The sequence below is a fragment of the Dermochelys coriacea genome, chromosome 5, assembly GCF_009764565.3.
Source record: "Dermochelys coriacea isolate rDerCor1 chromosome 5, rDerCor1.pri.v4, whole genome shotgun sequence".
Classification (NCBI taxonomy): domain Eukaryota; kingdom Metazoa; phylum Chordata; order Testudines; family Dermochelyidae; genus Dermochelys; species Dermochelys coriacea.
Genome location: NC_050072.1, coordinates 43,207,535 through 43,219,901, shown reverse-complemented (window position 1 = coordinate 43,219,901; position 12,367 = coordinate 43,207,535). Strand labels below are relative to the sequence as shown.

The 12,367-nt window shown below is 38.1% G+C and overlaps 1 protein-coding gene across 10 annotated transcripts in view; it reads right to left on the bottom strand.

The window, feature by feature from the left end:
• Window positions 1-5,050: 5,050 nt before the first annotated feature.
• The window catches only part of SREK1 (splicing regulatory glutamic acid and lysine rich protein 1), a 60,508-nt gene continuing 53,191 nt past the window's right edge, over window positions 5,051-12,367 (bottom strand). For all 10 annotated transcript variants that reach the window (XM_038401235.2, XM_038401236.2, XM_043514191.1 and 7 more), the window contains one exon: window positions 5,051-11,838. In XM_038401235.2, coding sequence (XP_038257163.1) covers window positions 11,686-11,838 — 153 coding nt within the window. In that variant the 3' untranslated portion in view covers window positions 5,051-11,685. The remainder of the gene's footprint in view (window positions 11,839-12,367) is intronic.

Genomic DNA, 12,367 nt, shown 5'->3' with positions numbered 1-12,367 from the left:
CCTGTTATGCGGATGAGAAAAATGAGTCACTGAGTATTTAAATGACTTACTGAAGGTCACACAGCTAGTCTGTGAGAAATGAAAGTACACCCAGTCTCCTGCAACCCAAGCTTGCACTTAAATATATGACAGGTTTCAGAGTAGCAGCCGTGTTAGTCTGTATTCGCAAAAAGAAAAGGAGTACTTGTGGCACCTTCGAGACTAACAAATTTATTTGAGCATAAGCTTTCGTGAGCTACAGCTCACTTCATCGGATGCATTTGGTGGAAAATACAAAGGGGAGATAGATATATACACACACAGAGAGAACATGAAACAATGGGTTTTATCATACACACTGTAAGGAGAGTGATCACTTAAGATAAGCCATCACCAGCAGCGGGGCGGGGGGGGGGGGGGAGAGGAGGAAAACCTTTAATGGTGACAAGCAAGGTAGGCTATTTCCAACAGTAAACAAGAATATCTGAGGAACAGTGGGGGGTGGGGTGGGGGGGAGAAACAACATGGGGAAATAGTTTTACTTTGTGTAATGACTCATCCATTCCCAGTCTCTATTCAAGCCTAAGTTAATTGTATCCAGTTTGCAAATTAATTCCAATTCAGCAGTCTCTCGTTGGAGTCTGTTTTTGAAGCTTTTTTGTTGAAAGATAGCCACCCTCAGGTCTGTAATCGAGTGACCGGAGAGATTGAAGCGTTCTCCGACTGGTTTTTGAATAATTCTTGACGTCTGATTTGTGTCCCATTGATTCTTTTACGTAGAGACTGTCCAGTTTGACCAATGTACGTGGCAGAGGGGCATTGCTGGCACATGATGGCATATATCACGTTGGTAGATGCGCAGGTGAACGAGCCTCTGATAGTGTGGTTGATGTGATTAGGCCCCATGATGATGTCCCCTGAATAGATACGTGGACAGAGTTGGCAACGGGCTTTGTTGCAAGGATAGGTTCCTGGGTTAGTGGTTCTGTTGTGTGGTGTGTGGTTGCCCTTGAGTATTTGCTTCAGATTGGGGGGGCTGTCTGTAAGCAAGGACTGGCCTGTCTCCCAAGATCTGTGAGAGTGATGGGTTGTCCTTCAGGATAGGTTGTAGATCCTTGATGATGCGTTGGAGAGGTTTTAGTTGGGGGCTGAAGGTGATGGCTAGTGGCGTTCTGTTATTTTCTTTGTTGGGCGTGTCCTGTAGTAGGTGACTTCTGGGTACTCTTCTGGCTCTGTCAATCTGTTTCTTCACTTCAGCAGGTGGGTATTGTAGTTGTAGGAATGCATGATAGAGATCTTGTAGGTGTGTGTCTTTGTCTGAGGGGTTGGAGCAAATGTGGTTATATCGTAGAGCTTGGCTGTAGACAATGGATCGTGTGGTATGATCTGAATGAAAGCTAGAGGCATGTAGGTAGGAATAGCGGTCAGTAGGTTTCCGATATAGGGTGGTGTTTATGTGACCATTGCTTATTAGCACCATAGTGTCCAGGAAGTGGATCTCTTGTGTGGACTGGTCCCAGCTCAGGTTGATGGTGGGATGGAAATTGTTGAAATCATGGTGGAATTCCTCAAGGGCTTCTTTTCCATGGGTCCAGATGATGAAGATGTCATCAATGTAGTGCAAATAGAGTAGGGGCATTAGGAGACGAGAGCTGAGGAAGCGTTGTTCCAAGTCAGCCATAAAAATGTTGGCATCCTGTGGGGCCATGCGGGTACCCATCGCAGTGCCGCTGATTTGAAGGTATACATTGTTTCCAAATGTGAAATAGTTATGGGTGAGGACAAAGTCACAAAGTTCAGCCACCAGATTAGCCGTGACATTATCGGGGATACTGTTTCTGATGGCTTGTAGTCCATCTTTGTGTGGAATGTTGGTGTAGAGGGCTTCTACATCCATACTGGCTAGGATGGTATTTTTAGGAAGATCACCAATGGATTGTAGTTTCCTCAGGAAGTCAGTGGTGTCTCGAAGATAGCTGGGAGTGCTGGTAACGTAGGGCCTGAGGAGGGAGTCTACATAGCTAGACAATCCTGCTGTCAGGGTGCCAATGCCTGAGATGATGGGGCATCCAGGATTTGCAGGTTTATGGATCTTGGGTAGCAGATAGAATACCCCAGGTCGGGGTTCTAGAGGTGTGTCTGTGCGGATTTGTTCTTGTGCTTTTTCAGGGAGTTCTTAGGAGACAGGCCAGTCCTTGCTTACAGACAGCCCCCCAATCGGAAGCAAATACTCACCAGCAACCACACACCACACAACAGTACCACTAACCCAGGAACCTATGCTTGCAACAAAGCCCGTTGCCAACTCTGTCCACATATCTATTCAGGGGACACCATCATAGGGCCTAATCACATCAGCCACACTATCAGAGACTCGTTCACCTGCGCATCTACCAATGTGATATATGCCATCATGTGCCAGCAATGCCCCTCTGCCACGTACATTCGTCAAACTGGACAGTCTCTACGTAAAAGAATCAATGGGACACAAATCAGACGTCAAGAATTATAACATTCAAAAACCAGTCGGAGAACACTTCAATCTCTCCTGTCACTTGATTACAGACCTGAGGGTAGCTATCCTTCAACAAAAAAGCTTCAAAAACAGACTCCAACGAGAGACTGCTGAATTGGAATTAATTTGCAAACTGGATACAATTAACTTAGGCTTGAATAGAGACTGGGAAGGGATGAGTCATTACACAAAGTAAAACTATTTCCCCATGTTATTTCTCCCCCCCATCCCCACGGTTCCTCAGATATTCTTGTTTACTGCTGGAAATAGCCTACCTTGCTTGTCACCATGAAAGGTTTTCCTCCTCCGCCCCCCCCGCTGCTGGTGATGGCTTATCTTAAGTGATCACTCTCCTTACAGTGTGTATGATAAAACCCATTGTTTCATGTTCTCTCTCTGTGTATATATATATATATCTCCCCTCTGTATTTTCCACCAAATGCATCCGATGAAGTGAGCTGTAGCTCACGAAAGCTTATGCTCAAATAAATTTGTTAGTCTCTAAGGTGCCACAAGTACTCCTTTTCTTTTCTTAAATATATGGCCATCCTTCCATCCCTTTTTGAAACTAAGCATGTTTAAGTTACTGTCTTAAGGTTACTGTCTTAAGCATCCAAATGACCATAGCATATTTTCAGGAGTGGGGTCACTTTCTGATCATAAGGGCCTCAAGGCTGAGGTGAAATGAAATTTGGCTAAAAGAAATAGTAGTCTAATACATATCAAGCCCTTAGGCTTTTAGTAGATTAACAAAAAAGAAGGGATAATCCATCTTCCTTGTCACCCTAACAGACCAGTTAAAAAACAAAAACAATAATCTTCCCAAGACAAACTTAATCAATGGGATCTACACTGAGCAGCTTAAAACGCTAACAACAAAAGTGGCTCTGGGCTTTACGTCTGTACCTGTTCACACAAAGTACATCTTACCACCTCACTTCTCAATGTTATTCCTTGTGATGAGTTCTAGTGATACATAACGCAGCCAATTTAATCTCAGACCTGGCAGTTCAGCTGGATGTATTTTAACAGCATGGTTTATGGAGACGTTTATTGCTGAACTGCTTTAGCTATGGGAGTATGATGCTCCATAGCTAAACACAACTAGGAAAAAAATGTTAACATAGCAGAAAAGCAAGTTTCCTGGATTGTACAAGAGCAACAAAATTTTAAAGGAATCTTGGTAAAACAATGAATGTTCCCCTTTAAAAATATATGAAAATTGCTAGTCTAGACAGCTAGCACAGTAAAACAGAAGTGTAATGAAACTATAAGATTAAACACTTCAGTGGGCATGTTCTACATGGAATACTAGATTCGCTCTGAATTTACCATCACTGTTAAAAACAGTAGGAAAGTACAAGTATCAAGTAGTCTGGATCAACCCTTTAAAATATTGATCCAATTTGATTTAAACCTACCATCTTTTCTTCCAAACTCTCTCCAAAAAATTAAATACTTCCATCATTTATACTTGACTGCAGTCTTATAAACAATAAGTTAAATACAAGAGGCGTATCTTATTTTTAAAACCACTCCCTGTCCACTTGCCATTCCCCTACTTTAATATAAATATTTATTCATTCTTGATTAAAAAATATCTTTGCTTAAATTAACCTTATTTAATGAAGCCATAAGGCACATAGATCATGTCCTGCTTGTTGCATGCCTGAACAGGGACCCATGCTGAGGCGTCACTTTATTTTTCATATGAACAAGATTTTTTTCCCTTCACCCTTCAGAGGGGAGCAATGCAGTCTCCTCACAATGAAGCAGAAGCAACCAGAGTAGAAGACAGTGGTCAGCTGAAACGGGAAGAGTTGAAGTCAAACCAGCCAAAAAATGTACCATAAAAAGGGCAACTTTCAAAACCCATATGGCAGAGTCTTATTGACACAGGGCAGGATTTTCAAGAGTGCCTAAGTGACATAGGAAAACAAATTGGATTTGTGCTCCTAAGCCACTCAGAGCCAGATTTCTAAAGATATTTAGCCACTGGAAGATGCAGATAGGTGCCTGATGGGATTTACGAAGTGCCTACACAAGTGAGGTGCCTAACTCTCATAGACTGTTGATACTTTTGGAAAATCACACTCTCAATGAACTGATATTATTTATTGTTAGCACTAAAGAACTTGAGTGAAATTCTGACCCTATTTAAATAAATGGGAGTTCTGCCATTGACTTTAATGGAACCAAGTTTTCATCTCTTTTGTTTAAAAGGAAAAGCACCCTTGATGGAACTATTACAGACAAGGAGCCTCCCAGCCAGCCTCTCCGGATTGCTTAGCACTCTGAGGCCTTGTCTACACTAGAAAATGTTGGTGTGCTAAACATTGTTTGGATCCCCCACCCCCATTTCATACACTCTCCGGTTCTAGCCCTCAAGTTCAGTTACCAGCCATTCAATTCTCTGGTGTAAGATGCAGCCTGAGGGCACAAAGAAGAGCACTTCAGAAATCTGAGCAATCTGCCATGCTGGCTAGCCAGCAAGAAGGTAACAATTTTTTCACTAAAATCAGAACAGGTTAGGCGAGAGAATTTCCAAGACACATATAAATCAAAAAAAACCTTAGGACTTATTTATTTACAAAAATAGCAACATAATAGTAGCAGCATTTGACATTTCTTTACTTGTACTATTTAATAATTGCTTTATTAACACACAAGTATATGTAACCCACACAGAGCAATTTTACTTCTTTGTTATCAGAAACATCTAGTATTAGAAGGGAAATTAGTAACAATTTTTTTTTTTTTTTTACAGTAGTGCCAAGTCCCCAGTCAGATCAGGGAGCTTTTTGTGCTAGATATTGTGCAAAAAAGTAAAACATGGGCTCTGCACCTTAGAGATCTAGAGAAGATGCAAAGGATCTGCTAGTGATTAATGAAATGAACTGTGCATAACTACCTACCTATCTCTAGTGCTCCACCATCAGGTTGTTTTGTCTAAATAATAGTGGAGTTATGAATCTGTGAACTGGCAATTTTTCAGCAGTTCATGAGTTGCTCATGACTGACACAGAATTAGCACCAATCTAGGTCTCTGCAGCAGTTAAGGTTTTAGGTACTTAGTCCTGGCCTCAGCATGGGGCTGAACTAGATTACCCCTTGAAGTCCCTTCCAGCCCTACATTTTCTATTCTGTGATACCACAACAAGCAATTGATCTAAACGCCTAGATAAAGAAATTGGATAGATGGTTTGCTTGGTGGATTTCAAGTAGGGTTGAAACATACATTTATAGCAAGAATGAAATAATTATCAAGAAATTACGTTATCAGTATTGTGAATCAAGAATCAAAAGCAGAACAATTTGTTCTTCCATTCCTGGGGGGAGGAAAGCTGATTACTCATAAAAAAAAAAAAATCAGGTATAGAAGTACTGTTGAAAACATTTGGCATTCAGCTAACAAAGGAAATAGGGCAAAACTGAAAAATAAGAAAATATGGACATACCAGAAACCAAGGAAAGTGATAAAACTGTTTCAAATCAACACTGGTCTGGTTAAACAAAAAGTAAAATAGTTGTTTGGATCACAGAATTTATGTAGATGTATGAACCTTTTACCTTAACTCAGCAGTTCAAAGCCAAATTCATTAGTCACTGACTGAAAGCCCTGTGACCTCTGAGTTATGAATTAGTTGTCCCAAATCTAGTTTGTAGTGCACAGTTCTCCATATCCTGAAAACCACTCAATTTGCATCCTTGAGCTGGAGGTCTCATTAGTGACTTTAAGGGCTGAATGGATAGTAAGACTAAGCTATGCTCTTACTGCTGCCAATGGCAGTCCTTTCAGGTCAGGTGTGAGGCACATCAACCAATCCGGGTGAGAAAGATTGTACTACTACTGCCAGGGTGATACTTATTTTGTGATCAAAAGACTTCAGTATCCATGTCTGTCAAAATGTGGCACTAAACTGACTTTAAAACAATATACAATCAAAACAGGCCAAGTGTTCTCAGAAATAATCATAGGATAAAGATTTCTAAAGCAAAAACAAGCAAACAGCTAGTCCATTTTTACAAGGCACTCTCATCCTGCAGTAGGCCCAACAGTCACAAAATTGTCAAACTTTATTGGGACAAAGCGTTTTTTCACCTGCTTAGACTGTAGAATTGATCACTTCAAAACTGTCTGTGAGAAATAGTTGATAAAATTTCTGAATTGTAGAATACCATTACAAATACAACTGATTAAAGTATAAAGGGGTAAAATGGTTTCCCTCTCAGACCAGGCCAATGTCTGACTGGGTCGTGCTTTATACCGAATATAAAAGATGTACTGGGGGAAAGGTAGCTGACACATCTCAAGACCAGCTTATTCAATTGTTGACTATGGAATGCAGTAAAAGAAAAAAAATACATTGATGTGCTCAGATACCCTGTGGATGAGAGCCATCTAAGTATGATAGATAGATGCCTAGAGCAGCACAAGCTATGCAGAAAATGTGATGACAAGCCTCCTTGTTGTTAGATTTGAAATAGGATATAAATATTGTATGCAAAGGAGCTCTTGATAAGCTTGGAATGAAATGTTTGTCACTGAGGGGATGCCTAAGTCACACAAAACTACATTTAAATAATGCTTTACTTTTCATTTTCAAATATATAATAAACATTAGATGGAGGCTGACTCAGCTTTTTTCATGATTACACAATAACCAAATAATTGCCATCTGAAGATAAGCTGACAGTAGGACTAAGGCCTGGTATACACTAGATAATAAGTTGGAATAACTAAATTGCTCAGGGGTGTGAAAAACCACACCGCTGAATGGCATAGGTAAGCTGACCTAAGTCTCCATCTCACAGCAGTAGGTCTATAGAAGAATTCTTTCATCAGTCTGGCTACTGCCTTTCAAGGAGGTGGATTACCTATGCTGACAGGAGAATTCCTCCCATCAGCATAAGTAGTTTCTACACTGAAGCATTACAGCAGCGCAGGTTCAGTGGCACACCTGTGCTGCTGAAGACTTATGTGTAGACAAGCCTTTAATGTAAAACAAACGAAATACGTCTATGAATTTCAACTATCCAGTCTCCATATTTTGGGGAGGAACACAACATCTTTCTCAAATGAGCACCTGCTGATTTTAATGGGAGTTTTACCAGAGTCAAGATTGGAGGATCAGACCTACTAGGTCCAATTCATCACTGTTACTTTTGTAAAAAGAACAGGAGTACTTGTGGCACCTTAGAGTACTCCTGTTCTTTTTGCGGATACAGACTAACACGGCTGCTACTCTGAAACCTGTTACTTTTGTGTCACTCCCATTTAACCTGGTTGAAAATGCAATGAAATGAATAGTTACACTAAAGTAACGCTGGAGGAGCAACATGTGATGAATCAGGTCCATCATATACCCAGACTTGCATGTAATAGTGCAGATATTTAAAAATGATTTATAGTTTATACTGCTGAAACTCAATTTTCAGGCTAACATCTACAATAGACAACTACGATTTCATAATCTTTTGTAAAGAAAGCCTAGCAAAATAGGATTATAGCTAATCCATTCTTATTTCATTATAAAATGAACAAAACCAAACAACAAAAACAAACCAGATATTTCAGTTGTAAAAGCCAAGCAGAAGATAGTTTTTGCCTCTTGGAGAAGCTACCTACTTTTAATTATTATTTAGATGAACGGAAAAAATGAAGGAATTCTGAAGAGAACATATATGTGAGCAATTTTTTTATCAACCAAAATTGCCTTTGCTTATTATTTTCTGTTTAGGTAAAAAGTACTGAAATTCAAACCTTTAAGTCTTACAATGGATAAACACAACACATTAATTTTTGCACAAAGGATAAAATTTTGAATTTATGAGTTCTACCTTGAAAAGTGACTATAACCATGGAGTTGTGGGATCTAGGATCTTCTTTCCCCTTCCCCAATACTCTCACCAGCAATAAAAGGTTTTACAGGGAAAATGATTTCCTTCCTAACATCTGTGTAACCCTATTTATCTCAATTGATTTACCCAGAGGTAAATGTGTAGCCCTGTAATTGGAACTTGAAAAAACAACAACCTTGAAATAGAATCCAGCTCACTTTTTCTTAGCTGTGTCACCCGTACAAGAATAAGTTGTAAAAATATCAGTCATTACTATTAGCAGATAATTCTGAACAAACATTCAGATTTGTTGGATTAAAAAGGTGCCATTTTTGCAGTCTCTTTTCAGAGTGGAAAAAGCCCAAAAGTTAAACTATGATTCGCCAACACTTTCAGCTACAGCAAATGTTGATTCAGATGAAACCATATTTAAAATATTTATCCATCAGTTATTAAATATGTTGTTCTTGAAAATATATACTTCACCCCCTTTCAGCTAGTTTACCTAGACTGATAATACATGCAATGTGACATGACAGTTCAGCATGCAACCTTGCTAGGAAGGAAACACTGGACATCTAGTGGAGGCTATGTATATTGAATACTTGATGCACACGATCCTTGGGGAGCAGGGCATGAACTGTATTACTAAGCAGCAGCGTTACAAATACAATCTACCCACTGCAGAGTCACTGTTCTTAGATGAGGCTAGTTCCCTGGTGGTGGGCTTATAGGGAAGGGAAAATGGTGTAATAAAATATTAAAAATTATTTTAAAGAAATACTGAAAATAGAAATGAAAAATATTTACAAAGCAAACAGAAAAACTAGGACTTAAGAAAACAGCAATTTCTATTTTTTCAGAGCGAGAGAAAACTATCATGTTTTCTAGGAAAAATCCCACAGTGCAAGAGAATATGCTGAATTATGAAACACATACTCCAACTAGCTAGTAAAACTGCTAGTCTGCTGTTGCCAATTTTCAAAGGTATTGTTCTTAGACAACCATAGCTAATCTTTTTATGAATTTCTGCCATATTATAGAGATGTGCAATTTCAGAATACTAGAAAGAAAAACAACCAACAGGAATCAAAATAAACGTTGACATCTGAAACATGAAGCCATGTGTGAAAACCATTTGAATTCTCACAAGGAAAGATATCTTATCAAAGTAAATTTTCTAAATGCTATGTATATTACTGACATGCACTTTCCAAATCAAAGCAACCCCCTGAGAAAAAGTAGATGAATATTCAACGAAAAATGTTCCATATAAGTAAAAACTTCCCTCTAAAATACTTAATTTTATTAGTGAAATGGTACCAAAGACAACAAGTATACAAACGATCTTTGCTCTATGCTACTTACACATAAATAAGACAGCTGTTGTTGCAAGACCCGATCCTTCAGTCTTTCTATAAGCATACAGATTTGTCATTCTTTTATTGGAATAAACTGTTCACCAGCCAACTGCATGTGGCTTAAACATCACAAAAATGACCATCTATACTTTACATGGTAAAGCATGTTCTATAGTTTTAATGGTACACAGTGGCAAGACACTTCAAATCCTAACAAAAATAAAAAGTGATTAAGCAGCTGCACAAACTGGGTTTCATTACCTTATAAAGTGGGCAACTTCTCATTCCCCATAAAACACTTAGGCTTCTGTAAGTATTAACTTTAAAAAGGAAAATCAAATTGAAAGTAACTAACCAATATACTACTTAGCTTTTAAAATTGATAGAAATAACTCTTCCCATGAGGTAAGGCAATTAAGTCTTTTGATTGTATTACATTGTATTAAAAATAAGTCTACTTGATTTTAGTATTAAACAAGTTTTAAAGGTCTTTTAAGAAATCTTACAATGATGAGATTACTTCACAGCACAAGTCACATTTTTACTTGACAAAATATTTGCAGTGTGTCATTCTCTCAAGTTACATGCTTTCTCCCCAAAGAATGAATCCAAGAAGGACATAGAATCTCTACCATATAACTCTAATGTAAATTCAACTACTATTCTTTTCAAACAAACTTTGCACACAATTCCTTTCACATCACACAACCAACATTAGAGAAGATGATTGAGAGGTAATGATTAAGGCCATCCAATGTACAGAAAAAGTTTAAAGAGCTCCCTTTGATTTTGGTGAAATTAGAGCATGCTCTGTATTCAGTTACCATACTTCATAGTATGATGGTCCCCAAATTACACTTTTGCATTCATTTATAAATCTCGTCTTAAAAATGGAGCTTCAGTCTTGTACCAAGTGAACCCAGCACAGCTTTTCTGATAAACCACTCACATTCTTGTCTACTGGTGTGATTTTGTAGAACAGCCATCGAGATTATGTAAGATGTAACCAAAAATTAATAGCACATATAAAGTTCCAGAAAATATACCACATTTTAAGAAGGCACTAAAGCTTTAGCTTGTGCTCCCATATACTATTTTGAAAAAGGGGTATTGATTTTCATAATGACACCTGTACCATATGCAGCTGAACAGACCCACTGCAATATGGTTCAAAACAAAACCAGAAGTTCTGATACCACTCTTCAGATGTGCTTACTTCTGAGGATAGTAGAGGGGGAAGAAACCCAGTAAGCTAAACTATTAACTACAATATGGTGGTTGTTCCTTCTATAAATAGGACAGTAACATGCATTGTTCAACTACTATTAAAAGAAATATTCATTGTAGGGATAGTAATAAGAAAATGACTTTAAATAAGAAAAAAAGAATCCAAGCAGTGAGCAAATGAAAACTTAATAGTCAGTGGGCGTTTAACGCAATAATGGCAAAACGATGTATTAAAGTAAAAACCTTTTTTCCATAGCTGTCATTTACAAGGGAAAGTGTGTATATTTTTGCACCATGTCCAAGCACATTATCAAAACAGTACACATTGAAATTAAAAAAAACAAACAAACAAACACAAGGAAAAACAATACAAAATTCATTAACTAGCAATATTTTAACAACTTCCAATGCATACCTTCAGCTTATACAGGTTTACATCTTTCAATTTCCACTTATTTCGAAACAGTTCTTGGCAAAAGTTAACATAAATCATTTTACAAATAAGTACAGCCATCATGGAAATGCACGGATTCTCACAGATGAATAGTTCTGATGGCATTTGCCTTAATCATGGCATATATTACTGGTCCATGGTCTTTCTTGCTTTCCAGCAAGAAGACAACAAAGCTATCAGAAGAATTGGAAGAGCTACTAGTACATATCAACCTGCTCAGTAGATTGCTTTGATGTTTTCTTCCTCTTTCAGGGAAATAAAAAGCTTTGGATTCACCCCACAGTTGAGTCAGAGGTCCATTTGTTACTTTATACCTCTTCCATTTTAACTGAGAGGCTTTCTTCATTTGGTTGACAGTTCCCATTCTGTTGTAGTTTGACTTCATCTGTCCTTTGTGTATCTTTATTGTCTACTGCCTTGTTAATTTCTGAATTCGCATCCTCTTTAGTGTGATCTTTATCCTACCAAGAATGTTAACAAGTTATATTTTTATAACAACAATATTCCGTATTATGCCAAGATTTCCAGAAGTAACTGGTGATTTTGGATGTTCGCATTTCTGGATACCCAATGTGAGACAGCTTAAAGAGGCCCAGTTTTAAGAGCGTGGGTGCTCAACAGCCTCTGAAAATCTGTCCCATTTAAGGGTGTCTGAAGTTGGGCATCCAAAACACACCAAATCACTTTTGGAAATCTTTGCCTTAAAGAATTATATTTTGCTATATACAATTATTCAAAAGTAAAATAAAACAGAACAACAATACTGGAGAGATATCACTAACAATTCCATAGTTAAGACTTTGCGGAGTTTTCCACTTAAACCAGGACTAGATCTCTCTATTTCTAGTTTTAATGGTTAAATATTTTACCAAAATTTCTGTTCAGATGTCCACTACATTTTTATGATAGCTCTTGGATAAAATAATTATTGAAGTCTGTAGAGGAAGCAATTAAAAGTCAGTCAGTTTTTAAACTGGACACTGGCAGTCT